The following is a 25023-nucleotide window of genomic DNA, read 5'->3' as shown; positions in this document are numbered from 1 at the left end:
ACACCTACATTCATGCTGCTGCTAGTGGTGTGAAATGCAGACATAGCTTTACATTCACATATTTCAGAACTCAGGTTGCCCTGTATTTTCTATATCATCCCAGCAACTCTTCTACCCCATTCTGGCAGTGCAAAGGGGCCATAAAAGAAGCAGAATTCATCAGCATAGAGCGTACCTTAATTTTCATGTCTCCTATGCTACCTCAATTTTCCTGCATCCTCTTGCTATGGGGGAAGGCCAGGAATGTGCACTAGCAATGTAACAGTATAGTCAATTAACCGATTAACTGATAAGCAAAAGCTTATCAGTTAATGCTATAGACTATACGCATTTTGCCCCTCCCTCTCTTGCCAGTACATTATTTAGCAGGCTAGCCAGCAGCCCAGTTCAGTCCTAGCTTGAGCTGGGTCCAGGATCTACTCCTGCTGCAGCTCTGCATTTAAAGTGTATTACGAGCCAGGTGGGTAGGCAGCCAGGCTCAGTTTCGACTCACAAAGGTTCGGCAGCTCAGACCCCCTCCCCACCCCCAGACAGAAGCTGCTGCCACCCCGAGCTGCTGCCTTTGTATCAGAGGCAGCAGTGCAAGGTGACTGGCAGCCAGTCCATAAGGGGAACTGGTTTTTAAACTTGCTCCCCGTCACAGATCAGCTCCTGCCTGGTACCCTATGCTGCTGCTTCTGGTACAGAAGCAGCAGTGCGGAGTGGCAGGGGGCTCCTTGGGAGTGGGGCCGAAGAGCACTGGCTGCTGGCCTTACCCCAGCAATAAGAATTCATGAGGTTAATCAACTATTCAATTAACCGATATTTAACATCCCTAATGTTCACGGAGGTTGGTGATTTCTAAAACACACCAATTAGCTCTTTTCCAGCTTCCTACATGAAAACCTCTAGCAGAAAGTGGGGCCCTACAAGAGAATCTAACCTAACCTAACTTGGGATTTCCCAAATTGTGTGTAATTAACAATCAGAACATCAGGGAGAAAGTCCAGTAGCTACAGCTTGAAATTTTCTAAATGTTTCTAAATGTTTCTTAAGCAGTATAAGTATCAGTTTACTTATAGATTTATATTTATTTTGATAGGATAGATTTGGTTACAAGATTTCAAGTTGCAATACTGTGCTGTATTTAGTTTCATTAACTGTTTCTGTTGCAATGAATATATTGCAGCTTATTTCTACTTCAATTTATATTAGAATGCCTAAAGTAAAAAAAACCTGCAATATTAAAAGCATATTATATTTTCTCTCAGGACTTAAAGTTATCACAAGAATGACAGCAGCTGTAAAAATGAGAGTGCAATTCACTTAATACAAAAATACTACCAGTCTTTTGGTGAAACCAGCAAAGCCATTATAGTAATTCTAATAGTACAAAACAAAACATCACGCTAAGAATACTTTATTAAATTAAACATTTAGAGCAATACAGGTAGGTAGCATTAATGTGTTTTATACATAAAGAAGGACTGACAGTGAAAGAATTTACATTCTAAATTCATTACTTATTTAAATACCTGTGAGCTTGAAACTGTTTGCCTTCTATCCAAATATTAATATCTGGACAACAACATTTCTTGTACAGCATTATTAGGTCTTCTCCTAACCCAGATGCAGTTTCTAGTTCAGAATTACCTGTAAATGGGAGGAAATAGTCATTTTCTTCCAATTTATACTGGATTATGTTGATGTTGCAATTTCAGGCATCTGAAAAAGGATCTGTCATACTAAAAAGAATGTATTTTATATCCATGCCATGGCTTTCACATGGGATATTTAATTCCTTTCCAGAATGCACATTTGATTAAAGGCTTTTCAGATAAACTTACTAGCAGTGCAAAATAACTTCTATGTGTTAGTCTTAACTGAGTTATTGGGAGTTTTACCAGCTCATAGCACTTTGAGCTCAGTGGAAGAGAAGTGCCACTATTATTGCTGTATATGAAGATGTATGTTTGTTCCCTTTTCTGCACAAACCATACGTGCAGTTTCAAAGAGATTGGTCTCTGAAGAAATTCAAGTTCATATCTGCCATAAGAGAGAAAAGCTGATCTGCCCAGAAAACGAAAAAATTGATATTTACATTTCTCCACTTGCAGAGTGACATGGAACTGACTTGGCCCTGCCCACATCCCACTCACTACATGGACATGAAATGCAGTGGAACCAGTGAGTTCTGCGGTGAAGAAAAGGAGGTACCACACACTATGGAAGCACTATGCCAAAAGGGTTTGGGTTTTCATCTGTAGCTCATAAAAAGTGTTAGCAACAATGTAATGCAGCAACTGAAACACTGCCCTTCCCTTGAGTGCAAGGAATACAGTTTCTATCACATTCCTCTATGCTTCCTATCACAGCCATTTACTCAGGACATCAGGGAATGATCTGGCCAAAGCAAGGAATATTCATCTTGGTTGTTAGTGTAATAACCATAACTTTACCACAAATTTTTGATCAAACCTACACTGGTGTTTAGGTAACTAGCAAAATTAACACACAATTCTAACTTCACCTTGCTTAGTTATATTGTCTTCAGGATCACTGACTTCTAGAGTTTCCTTTTCAGTATTAAGTGAATAAACAACTTCTGCATCTTTGGCTCCGTCCAGAAAATGCTGATTAATAGATGGTCTTTTTTCACATCCAATGCATTTTACACCTGATATTTGAGTGTTCTGAAGACTACCAGATGTAAGGCTTTCATCTTCCTGTGTTTGTCTGGGCTCCCATACGCTTTTCCTCAGAGTCTCTTCCTCGATTTCCCTAATGTTTTTATCAGATGAATAGACAGCCCTAGAAGAAGACACTGAAATTTACTAATGTAATTTTTCAAATGTTCCAAAATAACTGTTTGAAAAACACATTTATATGTCATGCCTAACAAGACTTACATAGAGGAAAGAAAACAATCACTTCTGATGGCATACTGAATATAAAAAACCTTAGTAATTAAGAGAGTACTTGAAAATATGCAAACTTTGTAAAAGTAAGTTTGAAAAATGTCTATAATTAGTGCAGTCTTCAAAGAGAGCATCAGTATATCACGTAATTTAATACCAGGATGCAAGGCTTGAGCACTGCATTTTTTCTAATGTTCTTGGTAAATTACTTTCCTTGCTTCAGGGAGAAAAAAACCTTTAAAAGAAAAGTTAAGACTACTCAGTATCTCCGGTCTGTCCCTATCATCCATTATCAAGATGAGACTCCGGCTATACAAACTGGCCACTCTTAATCGTCAATATTAAGGATGGCTGATTTATCTGTGCAGCTTAGCAGAACCAAACAAACAAATGCACTCACTCATATTAATCTCATCATAACATTTATGAAACAGAAAAGTAAAGAGTCCAAGGAACATGGTGGTTACTAAAACACAAATGATTAGAAAGTCTTGAAATTTAGGAGTTAAATTTAAGCTTCAAAGAAAATGAAGATTATGTAAATATTCAGTTAATAATCACACAAACACCTTCTTTTTGCAATATCAACCTCCCATTTTCTCTTCAAACCTACTCTGTATAACATTATTTTCAGATGAAAGATTGTATAGGTTTACAGTCTAAAGTACATACCTGAGATACTTCACTTTTCTGCAAACTGTGTATAGCCTGGCCTTTAGGAACAGAAAACGACTCTTCTTAGGAAAAGGCCTATGTCTAAAGATCACCTATGTCCTGTGGCAGGCAGAGCATTTCTCCTTTTGACAGTTCCATAAGTTATTATACTTGACTGACATGTACCCTAAACAATGAAACACTGCAGAAGGGGAAAAGAAAGTGGAGGAGGCAAAGTGATACTGGGAGCAGCTAGCATTAAGGGAGTGTCTGGATGAATCAAGGTTACAGCCAGAGATCTTTTAAATGTACAGTAGTTCCCAAACTTTTCGGCATCACACCCCCTTTTTGATTTTTGAGAAACCCTCGTGCCCCCCTCCTAAAAAAATAGCAGCAAAACTTGGGGTGGGATTGATGGGTATATGTGTGGGGCTGGGTCACCTCATGTCCCACCTGGAATTTCTTCACCCCCCCCCAATTTGGGAACCCAGGTTTTAAAAGGTCATTATGACTTCAAACCCTTCTCCCATGGATTTTTAAAAATCTTCATACCTCAAGGTGCTTGCAGAGCTCCTAAACTCTGAAGGTCCCAATATTTACAGAGTTTTCTATCTTTCGGTTGGGATGGGCTCAAGGATGGAAGAAAAACTGAAACATCCTAAGAACCCTGTATACTTCAAAGAATGCCAAGGCTAAAGGGTTGACTATGGAGAGCTAGCAACTCCTAATGGAATAAAGTGAGCTTTCTTCCAACTTCACAGAATTATAGTTGGATGCCTTATACCTTTACAAGAAGTTAGAATCTTTAACCTCTATATATTTCCCCAGTACACCGTACTATCCAGATCCTAACATCTACAGCTCTGCTTCAGTACAATTTAGGAGCTTTAAAGAGTAGAAGCCCAATGATCTTTTGGAATTGTGTTGGATTTCATGATATTCTACAATGGTATTTCTCACATGGCCCCAAGTTGCTGCAGCAAGAAAGGGCTGGGGTTGTTCTCATCTCCCTGGAGTAACCCTCCTGCCCAGTCCCACCCAGAACAATGATTTAAATGAGGAAATATAAAATTTATTTGAATTAAGGACCCAAGCAACACTGGGTAAATCTTCTAGTACCTCATAAGATCATTTATTTTTATAGCATCTAGATTTACTCTCCTCTAGTATCAATCATTAAAGGTACTCTTTGTTCTTAGATTATCTGTAGAGACTAAATCAGCTGTCAGCTAATTGTATCTTAAATTATGGCTACCTCAGTCCCTTTAGTTGCTCTATTCAGGAGGGAAGATCCCGCTGTTGCTAATCTCTTGCCCTTTGTTAGTGACTACTAATCATTTTTCTCATGCATTCCAGGATCTTTCTAAGATCCACTGTAGCAAAGTTACCTTTGTAAAATCCTTAATTCAGAAGATACATATCTGAAAAAGTAAAATCAGATATGCAGTGTGTTATCTTAGCTGCTTTGTACAAACAGTCAAATTAACAAAACCTCTTTAGTTCAGATGAGAGATGTATTGTTCCTTAGTTTAGTCAGTAGGAAAATGGGGAGTCAATGCTATACATCCTTTATCAGTGACACACCTAATTCATCCTCTTAACACTGCTGTTCAAGAATTCCAATTCTTCTGGACCACAAAGATAAAGAACAGGATTCTTGATAGGGAATATCCATGATCGGATTGGAAATCTTTACTATTCCAATTCAGCCAAGCACAGAAACTGTAACAGATTGTTTTAAAACACTACATTTTATTAGGCAATATTTTGGGCTGATTTACATTATGTTTAAATATTATTAAAGGCTGACCAATCCTCAGAGTTCAATATATTATGAATAATGAAACAGTCCTCTCAATTTGTCAGCTCTTAACACCCATCGAACTATACTTTGCTTTCTGTTTTTTGAGGTTGCTTATCTAAGAGTGTGGGCTACATAATGCTCATTGCAGTCAAAATAATTTTCTGGAAGCTTTATGTAGCACAAGTTACTTGAATCATAGATACCCAGGTAGTTAACATAAATAACTAATCAGATGCACTTTAAGGGAAAAGTAGGCGTTGATAATACCTCAAATATTAGGCAAAATATATTTGGAAGCAACAATGTGAACAAAAGTGACATATGATCAGGATTTCTATAAAGTCAGTATTTTTTTTAATTAATTTAAACTCATCCCGCAGAAGTATTTCCTTCTATTATCCAGGTCACTAGGCTAAATCTTTCAGGAAAGCTCTTTAAAAAATCCACCTCAGAAGCTCTTGTTTGGCTCTATACATTGTCAATACATTAATTTATGATGTGTTAAAGAATAAGCATTCTCCTTGGAGGCACAAACACTTTAAATCTGATTTGAAAATGATCTCCAGACATTTTAAACTATCGGTTGGAGTCACATAAAACATATATATGTTCATCAGAAATCATTTAATTCCAGAAATCCTAAAATAATATTTTGGTTGAGACTTTTATCTGTGAATTAGCACCTGCTTTTAATAGTCAGGCATATCCTCAATTTTTATGAAGGTCTTCTTTCCTGAGCTTGGTTATGTTGACAACCAAAATGTTGATAATCACTCAAAGGGCTAACAAGACAGCAACCAGGAGTACAATGAAACTACAATGACTTTGTCCCTCCCCTAAAATACTTGCTGTAGGCTATAAGAGGCAGAAAAATACAGGCAGTCCCCGGGTTACATGGATCCGACTTACATCGGATCCCTACTTACAAACGGGGTGAGGCAACCCCGCACTAGCTGCTTCCCCCCAGCAGACAAGAGAGACGCGAAGCTAGCGGGCCCCCCCAGCAGACCAGGGACATGCGGAGCGGCTTTTCTCAGCAGACACCTCAGCTTGAGAATAAAGGACTGAGGGAAGTGAGGTGTGGGAGAATAAAACTGAGCTCTGGAGAAATGTTTGGCTAGAGTTTCCCCTACAATATGTACCAGTTCCGACTTACATACAAATTCAACTTAAGAACAGACCTACGGTTCCTATCTTGTACGTAACCCGGGGACTGCCTGTAGTCATAAACTAATTGATATTGCATTTTTAAAATGTAGGCCATGTCTAGACTACAAAATTCTGATACCACTGTAGTTAAATCATTTGTGTGAACCGGTATTCACTAGGAGCACTTATATGATTCCACTCTGAGCATGGGGTACTATGGGAGGGTTCCTGCACGCTAGTAACATTGCTTAGGTGTAGCCAGACACAAAAACCCCATCTTGTTTTTCCACGAGCCCCATCTTGTTCCCCCCCCCCCCCAGAGAGCAAGAGAAAGGCAGTCAGCCTTTGATGCCCTGGGAACACAGGTTTGCTGCCTGTCCCTGACTCTACCATAAACAGAAACCAGACAGTAAATGGGCTAGCTGATGACCCGGGGCCTCCCGTCGCCTTGATGGCTAGTACCAGTAATTGACACGCCTGCACTGTCCCAGGAGAGGAATCTTCGCCCATCACATACCAGAGGTGCCCATTGTCTGCATTTTCCCAGGTGTAAATTATGCTTTGCACCCTTCGTGGGAAACTTGGCATTCAAAGCCATTTTTCCTAATTGGCCACTTGAAACCAGGAAGAAGCCTACATGACCCAAGGGGTATAAAAAGAGGTTCAGCAGCCCGCCCAATTTGAGCTCCAATCATCTATACCTGCTGGCAGGTATTGATTGTCTCCCGAGGTCTGTGGGACGCCCAACCTCGCCCTACTTCTTCCCGAGGGATTGAGAGAAAGACGCTGGCCACGCCAAGTCTGGAACGCAGGGGTGAGACTATATACCTGCTATGTGTCTATTTTGCATGCATTTAATAAGAGCTCAGAGAACCAAAAGGGTTTCATGGTACCTGTAAGTGACTTATTAGTGTAATTTCTGTCCTGTCCTTCGTAGTGTCTGTGTTATCTGTAACACAGCAGTAGCATTTAACAACTAAGTTTACCCTGTAACAATAAAATAGTAACTGTTTAAGCTTTAACCTGACTCCTTCAGTTGCTGTAACAGAACCAAGCACAATTTAAAAGAACTTCAGCCGGTCATAAGGGACTCACTGCCCTGACCGTCGACTGACATTAGGTGACTGCATTGTTTACACTGCATCAAACTAGACATTTTAAATTCCATTAACATGATTTTACACTACTTGGGAAGATGAAGTTGCTAAATTGGCATAGAGGGTAAATTATGTTGGTGGGAACCAAATTTAAGTGAAGATGCTTCCATAGCTAGGTCAAAGCAAGGCAACTTATGGTTGACCTAGTTATGGAATGATGTAGAATACACCATCAACATATTACATCTTAACACACAAAGTGCCCCATTTTGTTCTTACACTAGTGAGTATCAGGGGTGATTGTATCAAAATAAATAAAAATACCTTAGTGTAAGTGAGCAGTCAGTCCCTGCATGGGCAGATGTTTAGAATGTTTATTGCTTTAAGTTACTAAGTTCAAGGGTCACATTTTGTCTTTTAAGAGAACTAGTCTATGTTTTATGTGTCACGCATATGCCTTGGTTTGTCTTATTTTCTTGCAATTTTGAAACAGGTAGAATATAATTAAAACAGTGATCTTTTGATTGCATTAATGTTGAGATTATGACTATCACGATCCACAGAGCAATCTCTGTCCTCAGGGAGCTCGGATCCTCCACAGCCTGGAGCAGCAGCCAGCCAGTCTACAGGAAGGAGCTAAATACAGAGGCAGCAGTGTGGGGTGGCAGCAGCCCCTATTCGCGGGGGGTCTGATACGGAGGCCAGCTCTACACTTAACTTTTACTAGTACGGCAATGTGAAGGGTGAATTCTTTAAAGTCATTTTTATGCCAGTAAAAGTCATATTGTAGATATAGTTATATAAACATGAAAGCATTTTTTTGCAGTAGATATTTCTCTTGGTGATCCAGTGTAAGCTAAACCAGAAAAAGCTCTGCTTTGCTAGTATAGTCTGCAGAAACAGCTATACCAGCAAACTTTTTCTAGTGCGCATTATCCAGTTGCCAACCAAAACCAATTTTAACATTTTCTGTGTACACTAAAAGTTACTGTAAAGGTAGGTAGGATGTAAAGTCCTACTGTAGACCCTGCTACAGTACACTAAAAGGAGCCACTGGCCACTTGGCCAGCTTTTATGGCTCAGAGGACAGTCTGACTTCTTATAAGTGTTCTTCAAATTCCTTCTCACTAAATAATATGAGACAACAGCTGCCTCTATTCCTCACTTGGGTTTGAGTTCAATTCTCAATGAAATCAGTATGAGTTACTCCCACTGAAACAAATGGTATAAGATTCAGCCCTTGAGCAACCTCTAGCCCACTTTCCCAGTGAAACATTTCTGTCAATTTCTAATATTTTTATTACAAGTCTATGGATTCTTTATAGTATCTCTTCATTAATCCTATGACACTGAGTCACTGAATTTTCCCAAACAAAACTTTAATGTCATATGTATACTGCTCAGTTCAAAAATCGGGAGTATTTCAAATACAAAAGTGTAAATATGAAGCTTTAACAACAAATCTTTCTATTACACTCCCTTTTTTTTATATGTTTAAATCCACATGTTTATTTTTCATGAAGTAAATATATAAGATAGACAATTCTAGCACGGAAGAAAAGCAAATTAATATTTTCCTTATAGATCTGCCTACGTGCAAATAGAACAGAGATGTTCTCATCTCACAAAATTAGGCATTCTGTACTCATTTTAAAAGGCCATTTATTTTAAAAAGTTTATTTTCTTTAAGAAAAGAGCCAAAAGCTTTTTTATTAGACACTTTACAGCAAATCCAAGCTCCGTACAGTTTCTCATATTTCTCCCCTTTTTAAAGGAGTTTGGTTAAGCTTGCTATCAAAGCTTCTGAAAAGATAGTTTAAAAACACACATTACACCTTATGTCAAAATAACCCTATTTCCCCTTTTATGATAGATAATTTAATTTCTCATTTTCCCCATTTTTCAGTTAACACTGTCTATATAATGGTTTGACTTCAAAAAAAAAATCAATAAGAATGGAATGAGGTTTTAAAGTTTAACCACCCCATATTCATAAAGCAGTTTGTGTTAACCAACCACACAAAATTATTTAGAAGCAAGAAGAATGTTTTCAGCAATGATATCAGAAGATTCAAATTAATTTTAGGCTCTTTTCTACTTCTATAACATTTGACAGTGATTAAATATAAAGTATCCACAAAGTTCATAATTTTAGAATCTCACAGTATTAAGTAAAGTGCTTATCTGCCATTCTGAAACAACTATTGAGAGTACAAAAGCAAGGAGAAAAAGAAAAAACGGGAGTTGTGCAGAGAAAGAAAAATAATTGATACCAGCATTTACTCCAAAACAAAATGCAGACAGACTGCTTAATAATACCCTAAGTAATTTGTAGTTTGTACTTGCACGGGATCTTCTGAATTATTGCACCTTATTGAGAACATGGCCACTGCATCATTTCTTTTGTAGTCAAATAGATTAGTAAACAGCAGTTGAGATCAATGCAGCTTCTCTTTTTGTGTCTGAGCACTGTAACAGTAACTGCTGTACTAATCTAATGGCAATAGGATTAGGTTGTTCACATGCCAACTAAACAAACTACAAATAATAGAAAACAGCATGCAGCACTGGTGTGATACCCCACCACATGATTTAGTACTGCACTGCAGATTTCTTACCTCAGCTCATAACCCAATACAATCCTAACAGTGAGAAAAAGAGATCAGCACCAAAGCAGAAATACTGCAGAAGTGCAAAAGCCTGAGCGAATTGTGCATGGTAAATGTTTAAACAGAGTTAATATCTGGGTAACTTGAACTGATAATACTTAAAAAGATGCATCCTGCTCTCTTGCATTAGTAGCTAAATAAGCACAAAGACAGGACAGGAGAAGGGAAAGGACTCACCACCTCCCAGCGCTTCTTGTAACCCACTAGAAGATTTATCTGGTGCTGCTTTCATATAAATTTTGTTTTTCTTCATTTAAATAATTATTCTAGGGGCAGGACTGAGGATGAGGGGTTCAGTATTCAGGCTGCCCTGGGATGAGGGGACAACCCCAGACTTGTTCATGGCCACTGCAGCGGGCACAGCCAGGCGAGGAGGTGCATATCCCCCAGCTGGGGGACAGATACACAAACAGACACACTATCCAAAGTATATAGTAAATAGCTGTCCCTTTCTCCACTCCTGCGCCACATCCCCCCCACTCCATCCTGGTCTTTCTCTCTGTCCCATTGCTGCTGCCCTGTGGTCATTCTGCAGTATAATTGTCCCTCCTGCCAGATCCCTCTCCATTTTATAAGAAACAATCAAATTTCAGGCACATCCTATTGTCCTGGCAAACCAAATCCTTATCTTGCTTTCAGTTATGATAAGAGGATGCTGCATACCAAATGTGGTGGTCCTAGCTCTTACTGTTTTAGAGGAGTTCTTGAACAAACAGACTCACAGACAGATGCACATTTCTAAAATATACAGTAAGATTTCCTTGTCCTATCTCCTCAAACTGGTCCAAATACATTATTCCCTCTCATATACAACAGCCTGGATTGTTAACTATTACCACCAGAAAGAGAAATATTAAAACCTATACTCTATGAATAAGTGGCGAGGAGTCCTGTGACACCTTATAGACTAACTGAAGTGTTGGAGCATAAGCTTTCGTGGGCAAAGACCCACTTCTTCAGATGCATGTAGTGGAAAATTCCACAGGACTCCTCGCCGCTTTTGCAGATTTAGACTAACACGGTTACCCCTCTGATACCTGACTCCATGAATAGACACTCTAAAATATTGGCTTTGTGAATATTACAAGGACATCCGTGGAGGATTTATTTTGTTTAAAAACAGATATGCCTCTCTATCAGACTAACCTATTGGCTACTAAGAGTTATTAAGTTATATGCAATTAAACCATTTTACACACTAATTCTTCAAGATAACAGTGAAAATGGGAAATCTGTTAAATTGCAATAATACTTCTTTTATAATCCAAAATGTACTGAACGGGAATTGATAGTTAGGACTTCTGCTATTTTAAAATATTCAGTCCTTAAATCCAAGTTTTCACAAGCAGTTCTGGATGTGCTACATTTGCTACAACTACCTTTCAAAAATGTGCGCAGCAAAAGGGAATGTTAGCTAAATCCAAAAACAGAGACAATTTTCATCTTCTGTAATATCAATCTAATGGTCTGTAGTTTTGACAGACACTCCACCTTGTGGTTGTTTTATTTTTTCCTCTGCACAAGGAAGGTTAGGAAAGGCATGAAGAGTGAACTGAAAAGGTGTGTGTACAATAAGAATTGATGGATAATGAAATCTGAGTGATGCTGTAGGGCAATTTCTCTAAGTTAGTAGCAGTAGCCTGATGCCAATTTTACAAAAAGAGACAGATTGTCCTAGGACTACAGTATCCAAAAGATTAGCTAACTCTAGCCCATGGTTGGGGGGAGAAATTTCATTTCAGGGAGTTACTGCCTCCAATTATATACTAGATTTTGTGTCCTTATGCTGGATGAAGGCCCCTAAGAACAACATTTGCAATAGAAAAATCAACCTACTAATCCATGTATTTTCATCTAGCATCAGAATCCGGTTCAAACACCCATGATAGAAAGTGTCACAATGCCAATAGAGGTGAGGAGTTTCACAATGCCAATAGAGTTTCCTTCTATCTGATCTAAATTTATTGCCCGTTAATTTCAATGATAATGGCTTTCAATACCCATATTTCACTTAATGGGGCTTAAGAAAAAGGGAACAGGAACTTCATGTATCTAGAGCAGGAATTGGCAACCTTTTCAAACCAAAGAGATAAACTACATCAAAATTCAGTAGAGTCATATAAGAATGTTCATTTGCATGACTGAAAATATACACTGTAATATTATTGATAATTGACATAATGATTAATAATAGCATAAATGAAACATTGTACTCACAGACTTGATTTAATGGGACTTCTGGTGCTGCATCTTTTCACACATTTCTTTGAAGTTTACATCAACTGGTCAAATTGAGCTTGCATACACTCAGGTTGTCTTGTGTCAATCTTATGGCATGAGGCTGGGGATATGGGGGTGCAGGACTTTGGGGATGTGGGGGCATGAGGGGCTCAGAGCAGGGGTTCACGTGTATTATGGGCTTAGGACTGGGGGGAGTGCAGGAGTGTTATGGGGGCTGGGCCCCAATTGGGGGCTTGTTGGCCCAGCTTTATTTTTAAATAAAGTAAAATATTATGCCCAACACAAAAGGTCTCAACATTGTCTTTATTTATGGCAGGGGTGGGGAACCTTTTTTGGGTCAAAGGCCAATGCCCCACAGAAAAATCAGTCAGGGACCATACAAGTGAGAAGTAAAAAAAACCCAACCTCTCCAAAAAGCCCCAACACTCACTGACTTAACCCCGAGACACCTTTACTCCCCTGGTGCTCCAGCCCCCTGTGGAGGTGAGGGGCAGGGAAGACTAAGGTTCAATGCCTCAGGCCAGATTAACTTTTCTGCGGATCCAGGAGTAGTGGATTTTGTGGGCCCTCTCTAGGCTCTGGGGTACAGCCAAAAATGAGGGGTCCAGTGTGCAGGAAAGAGAGGCCAGTGAGCAGCATAGGGATGGGAGTACAAGTTCCGGGTGGGAGGTAGGGTGCAGGAGCAGGATGTGCTTAGGTGTCTGGCCAGGAGGAGGAGAGGCAGGGTCTCAGTGTGGAAGGGGACCAGGGGGTGCCGGGTCTGGACAGCACTTACTTCCTCCCCCCCCCCAGTCTGTAACAGGGTGTATTCCTTGTAACCGTCATTCCCAAGTGGCAGCTCCACACAGGTCATAGAATAAGTTAGTGGCCCATGGGCCAAGTGTGGAATGGAGCCCACTCCTTGCCCGAAGCACAGGGAGTCCAGCTGGCAGGTCTAGGCAGGTTGGCCAGGATCCAGCCCTCTGGCACCAGGGAGAAGGTACTCAGACCTATGGGCCTCTCCATAGGGTACGAGTGTTTGGCGTGCTTGGGGGGGGCACGGCCATGGCAACAGCCGGTCCTTCATGGGCAAGACGGTGGCTGGGTCTGCTTTTGAGCCCCGCGTTGCTCTCATGCTCCCTGTCTCAAGCATGGCTTTCCCCTTCTCCTTTCCACTGGCTGGATTCTAGCCAATGGAGCAGCAGAAAAAGCCTGCAGGCAGCAAATCTGTGCACTTCTTTGTTCCTCCAGCTGGAGGAGAGGGAGAATGTGCGGAGGCTCCAGCTCTTTCACCAATCGTGCAGCGAGGTTCAGGGCTTTTTCCACACACGCACATCCCACCCCTGCAGGAAGCCAGCGCTGGCTCCAATCTTACAAGGGACACGAAGCTGTAGCAGCAGCAGCACGGACTCCCCATTGCAGGGGGAGAGGGAGCGAAGTGGGGAGCTGAACTCGTGCAGCAAGCCATATTTGGCTCCTAAGTGAGCCATACATGGCTTGCGAGCCATAGGTTGCCAACCCTTATCTAGAACAATCCATCAGTCTAGTTCAGTGATTCCCAACCTGTAGCCCGTGGACCCCTGAGGGTCCACCAAGGTACTTTAGGAGGGCTATAGAAAGTTTTTAGAAGTAAAGATAGGGACCATCCTTATTTTTCTTTTCTTCTCCCCCTCCACCTTCCCAAAGCATGAGAGGGCAGCAGCCATGAGCGCTGGGATGCGGCTTCCTTTTGATCCCATTCTCCAGTAGCTAAGGGAGCATGGGGAAAGTGCTTGCACGCCATGCATGCCTCTCCTGCCTGGCTGGTGTGTGAGTCATGCACAGGATGCAAGCGCTTTCCCCTCACTCCTTAGCATCTGGGGAACAGGATCAAAAGCAAGCCGCAATCCAGAGCGCAACAGGCAGCAGCTGATGGGACATGAAAAGCTCCGTGCACTGCAATCTGCATATCCCTTAGCCCTCGCTGAAGCTGAGATGCTGCGACTGTGCTCTGGAATCAGTTTATAAATACAGCACTCACTTTTTACTGTTTTTTCCTCTTTTGAATCCATCACCCTGCTCTAATCATTCAAAGCTATTAGGGTAGTGGGAAGGGTTTAAGTGGGCTAGCAAAAATGGATCATGTGGGGGTCTGTGAAATTTTAATAGACTGAAAATGCGTCTGTATGCTCAAAAAGTTTGGGAACCACTGGTCTGGTTCTTTATAAGCTCTCCTTTCCAGTCTCAATAAACCTATGGTTTTTCCATTGTAAAAATGAATACCAAAATAGCATGGCATTAAAGTCATGTTGAAATGGTTGGAAACAGCACTATCACAGGGCAAAAAAGACAAGGCAATATTTTTCATGTTGTGATCAAAGTGCATATGATAGAAAAAAGCTTATTAACAACAAAATTACTCAAATTAATATAAACAGGCAAGGAGATTCATTTATTCATAATGTTAACAACCTGGTAATGAGAAGTTTCATCATTTATCAATTCTAGATTTTTAAATTCCCTTTAGGTGCTTCAATATAAATTGGGTATTTGATAAACAAAACAATACCTGAATGAACATGAACAGTAGAAAAGCAAAGAAAGGAAATCAAAGAGAAGAAAAAAGGAGAGAGCAAGGGAGAAAAGACAGAAAAAGATCAAGACAAATGGATGAAGATGGAGAACACAAAAGGAAAATTCTCTCAGTCTGTAAAGAAATGTATCAGTGAAAATGAGAGGGTTTTGAGAGAGTAAATGAAATGAAAGGGAAAAAAGCAAGCAACATACGATGTGTCTGAAGTCTGCTTAATCAAATTTGCTTTAAAAATTGATTAATTTTTTTGCATCTCTGTTAACGTGGGTTCTGAGTTACAGCAACAGCTGTAGTCAAGCAGGTCCATGGATACTGCTGGACCAGAGCGCCCCGGTTGGCCAGGTTCAGAAGTGCAGCCTGGGCCAGGCTGGTGTGGTGGGGACTGCATGCTCAGCTGGGGCTGGAGGTAGCAGGGCTGGTGACTGGGCACACAGCCTAGTCCGGCACCATGGAGGGGGGGGGGGGTTCAGCCACAACCAGGGCTGGCAGTAGGAGGCGCAGCCCCAGCAGAGGCTGGAGACAGCAGGACTGGCTCCCAGATGGGGCTGGTGCAGTGGGAGGAGGGGGAGGCGCAGCCCATGCCAAAAATAGCATAGAGGAGAGCTAGAGGCAGAGGGGCCAAAGGTAGGGAGTGCAGCTTTCGCCAGCAACAGAACTTAAGGCTCCCCACTTGGCTGTGACTTCCCCTGGTCCAGCAAACTCTGTGGTTTGGCACCACTCAGGTCCCAAGGGAACCAGACCATGGTCCCACCCATACATACATACATTACTGCTTGGAGCAGGCAAAAAGTATTGGATTTCCTCAACCTGTGGGCGAAGAGGCTTTGCAAGCAAAGCTACAGGCCAGCCATAGAAATATTGACATCTGCAAGAAGACTGCATGGGGCAAAGAAGCACAATGGGGCTCAGCAGCAGTGCTGCTAGAAAGCAAAAGGAACTCCATCAGACATACCAAAAGGTGAGGCAGGATAACAAGAAATCTAGTGCTGCCTCACAAACCTGCCATTTTTACAATGAACTGCACACAGTTCTTGGTAGAGTTCCCAGCAGCACCCATCTACAACTGTGGACACTTTGCAGGAGCCCAAAGCAAAGACTGCTGCTAACAGTGAAAAAGAAGAGGAAGGAGAGTACACAGCAAAGGACTTAAATCATGCTGTGAGCACAACATTACATATCATTTAAAATGATGCCATGCCATCCACAACTTTAGAGAACAGAGGCACTGACTTTTTTTTTTTAAATATTTTGTCTTAACGTTATGCCAATAGAGAATAAATTCAAACAACAGTATGGTAATCTAGTTACACAATCCACATCAGATCAGTATCCTGTGCTCAGGTGGAGGTAGATGAAACAAAGGTGCAGACAGCCTCTGCTTTTCAATTCTTTGGTTTTTCCAGCTTGGCAGCGAGTCACGCAGAGCACTTCATTTTTCTGAATAGGGATGTCCCTTTTGTTCTTGAGAGATCTTGATGAAACTTTCATGAAAATATGGTGCAATTCTCTCCTGCATTTGTATACACATAGTAGCTTTGTTTCTTCCTGCACTAGGAGAATTTCCTATGCCACTCTGTGATGAGTTCCACCGGCACCATTATAGTGAAGGGATAAGCAGCATATGGGACCAGGCAGCTTTGGGATACCAGTAGCAGCTGGTTCTGTGTCTTGATCACCCTCATATAGCCAAGATCATTCCACCCTGAGAAAATATTGCTAATATAATTGCACTTGCCCTATATTCATATCCAGCTTTTAAGGCTACAAGGCAACAGAAAACCTCCTCCTCCCTGTATCCAAGCTGTACTCACCAGGGCTTGAGCTACAGAGCAAGGATGTGACAAGGTTCTCCAAGGCTAAAGTGACCATTAGCATTTCTTATTAAAAGTATTTATGGGACTAATAAAAGAGTTTTGAATCTTATCTTTCCCCTTCCATTGTGACTAAATATAATGGTGTATCTGTCTATATTAAGTCAGTAGCCTCTGATATGACTGCCTTGAGCGGTCCCCACCGCATCTTACTCTCATCAGAAGGAAAAAGAAGAGAATATGTTCAGTGAGATCTCCCTCTCCCCTATGTTCTCAGAGAGGGAGATTGGAGGGGGCCATATGATCACAATCATAGATAAGAACCAAGAATGGAAGAACTATCTATTGTAAAAAAAGTGGGAAGGGGAAGGACTGAGAGATGCACTGAGAAATGCATCAAAGCATCATGAGTTTGGTCAGGCAAAAAACCAATGCTGCAGTACGTGACTGACCTATCTGCCGAGAGATTATTGACTAACTTTTCCAACCTTCAAAGAGCTCCATGGTCACTATTTCCTATACCACCTCATACACAAGTGGCATCACATACACACCCCTGCCACCCGATATCAAGGAAAAGTAAGAAAACATCCACACATATATGAACCTATGAAAAGCCACCAGATCAGACAATACTTGTGTTTATTTCCTTTTTGTTTTTAGGTTATTAAAGGATGGTTCACTCAGTTATAGTGTTGCTAGACTATTTTAACCTATTTTTGCACTTCGTGTACAAAGAAACAAGGAACAAACAAGTTCTGATTTTGGAAACGGAGTATCTTTATCCGTGCAATCAGTACAGATTCAGAAAAGTTGGCACTGACCCATAAACACTGTTTCATAAAAAGTGTTCCTTGGACAACATGGTCCATCTCGCCCCTACCTTGTAGCAGCCATTTTTCTCCCTTTGCTTCACAGATGTTGCAGTTGCATGCTGTGAACTACATAACAGTAAGTGATGTTAGTCTTGCTGAGATGCAATCTAGCCAATAGTAATGTCCAGGAATACTTAGATCTACCAAAAGCACATTCAATCATTCTGTACCTTCTGAGCGGATAACTGAATCTTGCTTTGTTGCTCTCAAGATGGCCATTGTAGAGTTTCATGAGCCAGGGACAAAAAGTAGGTTGTGTCCCCAGAAACACTAGTGGCATTTCAATGCCACCATTGGTAATATGTAGTTCAGGGAAGACTGACCCTGCTTGCAGCTCCTGAAAAAAAAATCCTGCATTCCTACAAGTGCAAGCATCACACACCTTCCCCAACCAGCCTACACTAATGTCAGTGAAACATCCATAGCAATTCGCCAATACTTACAAAACAATGAGAAAATATCCTTTTTTGTTGATGTATTCAATAGCAAGGCCAGTACAGGGATGTGTGCATCAGCTATCACACTACACCACAGTTCAGGAATCCCACTGCTGCCAATCCAGAGTCACAATCCTGCATAACTGGAAATGATTAATAGCTTTACAACTCACATGTGTGGATCACACCCACTTCCATTGTGGGTTTTCCCTAATTCCAAACAGATTGCCCACACTCTGGCAACAATCTAGTTTTGCAGGCTTCCAGATTATGATCGTTATTTGTTTCTCCACTCCCAATGCAGCTCTCTGTTTGGCATCTCTGAAGGGGTGGCACACAGATCCAGCGATGTGGCCTTTTGCATCCAGAAGTTCTGCAGACACTGCTTGTCATCCCAAATTTTCATTACAATGCAATCCCACCAATCAGTTCTCACTTCTGGCCCGATGCAGCAATCCATCACATGACGCTTCTCTGTGAATGCCAACAGCAACCTGGCATTTTTTTCCCCTCCTGTATCAATCAGCATCCAGTTATTGTGCTTGAATATCTCCACATATTCTTCACTTGTTCAGGGTCTGCAAACACAGAAGAATCATGGGTCCTGTATTAGCAATACTTATGAGAATTCCACTGAGTTGTTCATGGTCCATGTTTCTGCCAGAGAGATGATGGAGATAAAAAAAAAAAAAAGCACATGAAACTGTGGCTTCTTTATGTCTTCGTGAGCCTTATTCTGTACCCAAAGTACAGAGAATGGAATGGCTGTATCAGTTGAGGGTGTCTTTGTGACAGACGTTAGCACATTCCTGGCAGACGTTAGCAGCTGTAGATAAGATGACGATTAAATGATACCACAGGTAGTACTGGGTAACGGCTCATTTGTTTAAATGTTTCTCTCAAGTAGAATTCATCTTGTCATCCTTCAGGCTCAAACTTTATACAAAGCTATTAGGAGGATTACTGAGACTTATGAGCTGATTGTGTTCAGTATGCAAATTATACCCAGTTTTATTTCTCCAGCTCATCTGCCCTATTCAGGAGTTCACTGACTCTGCTGAAATAAGATTGTGGATTGGAAGTACATCTGGCTGAAACTCATTGCAGATAGGCTGAGGGACCATTTCTAATTTTGAAGAAGACTTCTGGGTTGTTACGGGAAAGCTGGGTCAGTTATCTTTATTGGAGGGCAATTTACTACTTATCACACACGATTGCAACTGAGGGTCCTTAGCAGTTTCTAGACATCCAGGCTTCATCAATGACCAGATGTGCTTATTTCAATTTGGGCTTGGCTAAGAGACAACAACCTTACTTTTCAGATGTTAGGTATAATACGTCTATCCATATATTTGTTACTCCAGAGTAAATGCACTTTACATAGTGCTACATTGGAGGACAATCCAGAACTTTATCTAATGTACAGTGCAGCCCCACCCTTACTTACCAGAGCTTCATGCAGGGACCACATTATATCTGTGCACCAAGACCTACAACATATCATTTCTAGGTATAATTCAAAACATTGTTTCTGATCTAGACAATCCTAACTAGTTTCAGTCCTGACTAACAGAAAGACCACTTCTTCCCCATGTGAAACCTCTATCATTGAGATTAGTGGAGGCACTCAACCTGACACATTCTGTCTTTAACTGACAGGGGACTGCTTGAATGCTGTTCAGTGAAGAGCTGCTCAGCTCTGAATATTGCTTACCTCACTTGGTCCAATAAAGTTCAGGGCTGTAAACCTCTACTGCCTTTTAAAAGCCATCTGTTTTTCCAGACTTTTGATAAGATGGAAGATTAGGAGGCTATACATTCAATTGTTTAGTCTTTCAGCACTAAAGCAGAGGTGGGGTTTCTCCCCTCTCCCCCAGATGCATTCATACATAATCTAAAAAACAGAGAGGTGCAGATAATGATTTACATTAGACATAGAGGGTATGTCTGGACTACATGCCTCTGCTGACAGAGGTATGTCAATTAGACATACCGACATAGTCAAAGAAGTGGGAATTTAAATATCCCCTGCTTCATTAAAATAAAAATGGCTGTTGCGTTGTGCCAGCTCAGCTGATCGTCAGCACAGTGCGGCAGTCAAGACGTGGATCGGTCGACAGGGAATACCTTTGTCAACCTCTCCTTTATGTAGCTTCACAAGGCATAAGGGAGCAGACGACAAAGGCGTTCCCTGTCAACCGATCCGCGTCTTGACTGCCGCGCTCTGCTGATGATCAGCTGAGCCGGCACAAAACGGAGGCCATTCTTATTTTAATGAAGCGGAGAATATTTAAATCACCACTTCATTGACTATGTCGGTATATCTAATTTATAGCAGAGGCACGTAGACTAGACATACCCAGAGTTTTGAAACTGAAGGAGTTGTTTGTAAGACTACCATATATTTTTCCTTGGGGAGCCTGCTGGACCCTTAGGATTTTTACTTGTTCTGAATTAACTCATGTTCATTGGAAAGCAAGTGATACACAGCCATGAATTCTAGGTATATGAGCCTTTGTTTTCTAAACAGTAAGTAATAAGTCCAAATGTTTAATTAAAAGACACGGGAAGTTATGCTTCAGTATGAGAACCTACTGCACCATGACTAACTCACACTATTATTGTTTTGATGCACAATTAGAATGCATATACTTTACTTTGAGTAAAGTATTTTTTAAATATACTCTCAATGAAAGTTGTCATTGAAGTATTACAAACAGTACTATATTATTTTGAAGATAATACTGTTAACATCTTGGTAGGAAAATGATAAATCCTACACTGCATTATAAACAGCAGTGTCCCATAAATACCATGTTTTAAACGATATTTTCTGGATTTTTTTTAAAAGAATCTTCTGCTTCCATACTAATTAGTGATTTACAGCAAATTAATTATCTGTTTTCAACCATCTGCCCATACTTTCACCCTATAGGTTACAGTCATCCCCAAAAAAGGAGACCTTAAGGGTGGCAGCCTAGTATTAAATTCAGTGAGTCAGCCGCTAGCTTTTATACCATACAAAGACATTTCAATATTTTCACCATTAGGACCTCTTTCCTAGATGCTATATAACAATTTTTCCATGTAACTGATAGGACAGCGAGTCCTTTTATTGGAGCAAGTCTGTTGATGAAAGATCTCAAAGATATTACATCACCCTTGTCTAAGATCTGTTGGGGTATGTCTACACTGCCACCCTAGTTCAAACTAGGGTGGCTAATGTAGTCATTCGAACTTGCAAGTGAAGCCCAGGATTTAAATATCCCGGGCTTCATTTGCATGTTCCCGGGAGCCGCCATTTTATGCCCAGTAGTTCGAACTACCTGCCCGCAGCTACACGTGGCATGGGCTAGGTAGTTCAAATTAAAGCTCCTAATTCGAACTATCGTTACTCCTCATTTAAATCCCGGGCTTCACTTGCAAGTAAAATGACTACATTAGCCACCCTTGTTCACACTAGGGTGGCTAGTGTAGACATACCCTTGATGTTTTAAATTTACAAATCTGAAAGCTAATTACTAGCCCTTTAAAATAGAAAATGTTTCCATAATGAACCACCAACAGGTAGTCAGTGCAAGCAGCCTATTTCTTTACAAATAAACACTGAGGAGATTATTACTTCCCATTTCTGTTATGACTTAGTCTTTACCAGATGATATGTTAAGCAGCCACAGTAAACCACACTGGCATTTAGCAACCAGAGAGCCCATAAAACAAGGGATTTATTTCAAAATGTTCATTTCAGCTTAGAGGACAGTTAATTGTATCATCCAAGAACGGATTAATTAGTATGAGTAGGTAGGGGTGGGTTAATTATTTAAGATATAGTATTAAATATTCTCCTGTCCCAAACTCCTCTTAGGGTTGCCAGGTGTTCGGTTCTGAACCAGACAGTCCAGTGTTTGAGCTTTCTGTTCGGGAAACAAATTGAGAAAATATAAATGTCCAGTATTTTCTAAATAAGATGTAATGTAGATTGTGATGTACTGTCAAGTGTGTCTGGTATTTCTGTTGAAGCCATCTGGCAACTCTCTCCCCTAAACAAAGGGCCCAGTCTTGCTCCTATTGAAATCCATTAATGCTAATTGGAACACTATTAGATCCAATAACTTTAAGCAGGACCTAAAGTTTTGTAGAATAAATTCTTTCCCAAGACAATATAGAATATGCACAAAAACTGTTGACTAAAACGCCATTTTAATTTTTAGACAGTAAAATACAAAGAAAGATAATGAAAAACTTACTGCAGAAATGTTTTAAATTCAGAGGGTTCGAAGTTCTCCAGATGAAAAGTTTCATGGTCTTTCAGATTACTTGACTGTTTTCCAGTACTGTATATGAAGAACTCTGGAACTCTTGCTAAAAGCACTGATTTATGTGCTCTGAATAGGGTATGACCAACACAAAAAGTGACATCTGCACAGATTTCTTCTTTAAGAAGCCTGTTAGAGGACAGGAATCATTATAAAATTAAATTCAGATCTAGAAGACCCACTCTAAATACTGTGATACACTGCTATGGCATACAGACCCGTAGCTGGTGATGCTATTACTGCATCATGATTAGTGGAAGTACTCAAAGGGCTCATGTTCCCTAGAAGGACTGTTATTAAGGTAGCACCAGGAAAAGCAGGAAGCTAGGCTATAAGCATTCAGACACCTGGACAGAGTGGATAGCATTTAATAAAGTTCCATTTGTTCAGCTTAGTCTTGCAATTTCAGTCTAAAAATGAAACATGATGGCAACAGCTGAGCTGTTAGCTTTCTGAAGGGCAGCAGATTGCAAAATGAGCCATGAAATGTGGTCTGAAGCTCCCACAAAGCTCCAGATTTTGCAGACACAAACAGTCCAATGATGGACCCAGCTAAAGGAGGATTTAGAGCTGTAGAGAGCTGGTCATGCAATAGCATAACAATAGCAGGAAAGCCAAAATATTATTTTACCTTACTGAGGAATAAGAAGAGAGGTCTGCACCACCCCAAGGCTCACCAGCAATACTAAGAGCTCTGGGGAACTATTGCTCCCCAAAGCAGAACAAAACCTGAGACACATCACAGGGGCTTAATGGGCCATACTTACTGGTTCTGGTTAACTGGTAGGGGCTGTAGCAGCTCCCCACCTGCCATGGGCCCTGCCAGGCCCCAAATACATAAATACAACTCAGTAACATGAGGCGACACATACAGGACATCTGCTTACAGCAAAGGGATTGAAAGCAGATCCCAACGGGATCAAAACAGACACATACCAGCTCCAGCAGACATGAAAAAGGTATGGTGCTTCATAAAAGTGACACATTTTCTATCCAAGATCTGCTTACACTCAATTGCAGTATCCAGACATCAACTTACAGGGCTGAATGTTGAGTAGGACTGGGCAGATCCCCAATAGTAACCACTGGGCATACTAAAACAAATTATAACAGATGTCCCTGTCTTGAAGGGCTACACCTCCCCAAGAAGTATTATGCATAAAAAAAATCAATGTAGTTAGGGCAACAGAGTGTATCTGTGCAGAAACTTCAATACTCACATGCTGTTGGCTGTAAACTCCACACAGAGCTCCCAGTGGGAGACCTCTCCCTGTCCCTAGCAGCAGTGAAATTGACATGCTTGTCAGTTTCATGGCAGCGATTGTTTCACATTTCGGGGGGGGGGGGGCTGAGGCACCATGGCAATGCTGTGCCTGGACCCCCGCCCCCCTGCCGAGTACCGGGATAGCGCCGGGGCGGGCCGCTGTCCCGAGGGTCCCCACCGCTCCCCATGCCCACGCTCTGACCCCCGCCCTACCTGCCGAGATCCTGACGGAGCTGCTCAGCCACCATCTCCTTCAGCCTGCGCCGCTCCCACGCCCCCCTCCCTCCACCTGCCGGCGGGGCCGCGCCGGGTCCTTGCGAGGCAACGGCCCCCGCACACCGCGCCATGTGCCGGGGCCACTGCCCCTGAGGCGGCAGCGCCGATGATTGACAGCCGGCCCCTACGCAGCCTCCAGGACACCGCTGCTGCTCTCGGCGCCCGCCCAGGGACTCGCCAAACAACTTGTCGGGCGCCCGCTGCACACCGGAAACCTCGGCGGATTGGACGAAGCGTCGCCCTTCCCTCCTCCCATTGGGCGGCCGGAAACGACCTTGACCAATCGAAGTTGCTCTTCTTCACACTCCGCCCCGCCTCCTCCTGTTTACCCGGTCAGGTGGAGGGCGGAGTGGTGGCTGCGCGGGCTCAGCCTCTGAGAGCCGGCTGCAGCGGGGCCAAGGGGCACGTGGGCTGTAGCCTGGAGAGGCGGCTTTGACCACGTTGTGCGAGGCTGCGGCTTGTAACCAGTTCAGTGGCCGCCAGCTGTTCTGTGCCAGATGGTTTAACCAAAAATACCAAACACCCCCCTTTCCTGCCCCAAAAATGGGGAACAAATTCTGTTGGGGAAAAAAAAGGGGAGACCAATGTTATTGAGGGAAAAAAAAGGACCCTGAGAGCTATAAGGAAAAAAAATTAAATAACAAAACTGTGGCCCCTTTAAGAAATCCTTTTGTGGCTTTTTGGCCCACTGTCTTGTCTTCCTGCTCCTGGCCAGACAGCTCCCCTGTGGAGCCAGGTAACCGCCTGGGATTTTTGCACCCTGGCTGGGAAAAAATCAAATAATACTGGAAATTTTAGGTGTCCAGTATTTTCTGTTTTTTTTTAACTGGACAGGAGGCAAAAATACCGTACTGTCTGGGTCAATACTGGACACCTGGCAACCCTAGTTCTGTGCTTGGGCCCATCAATCCCAGAACGGGGGGGAGAGGGGAGGGAGGGTATAAGTAACTCATTTCTTACAGGTACTGTTGTATTGTTAAAC

The 25023-nt window shown here is 41.8% G+C and overlaps 1 protein-coding gene across 2 annotated transcripts in view; it reads right to left on the bottom strand.

Moving 5' to 3' along the window:
* LOC102445788 (BTB/POZ domain-containing protein 8) overlaps positions 1-24672 on the bottom strand; it is a 104988-nt gene extending 80316 nt beyond the window's left edge. Inside the window, exons 1-4 of one of the 2 annotated variants that reach the window (XM_089780534.1) lie at positions 23979-24672; positions 22433-22630; positions 2510-2790; positions 1515-1632 (exon numbers count right to left, since the gene is read on the bottom strand). In XM_089780534.1, the coding sequence (XP_089636660.1) occupies positions 1515-1632; positions 2510-2790; positions 22433-22630; positions 23979-24112 (731 nt within the window). In that variant the 5' untranslated portion in view covers positions 24113-24672. The remainder of the gene's footprint in view (positions 1-1514; positions 1633-2509; positions 2791-22432; positions 22631-23978) is intronic. The other variant, XM_075936526.2, reaches the window with a different exon arrangement.
* Positions 24673-25023: the final 351 nt, after the last annotated feature.

The sequence above is a fragment of the Pelodiscus sinensis genome, chromosome 9 (assembly GCF_052426305.1).
Source record: "Pelodiscus sinensis isolate ZL-2025 chromosome 9, ASM5242630v1, whole genome shotgun sequence".
Lineage (NCBI taxonomy): Eukaryota > Metazoa > Chordata > Testudines > Trionychidae > Pelodiscus > Pelodiscus sinensis.
This window is presented reverse-complemented; position numbering and strand designations above follow the sequence as displayed.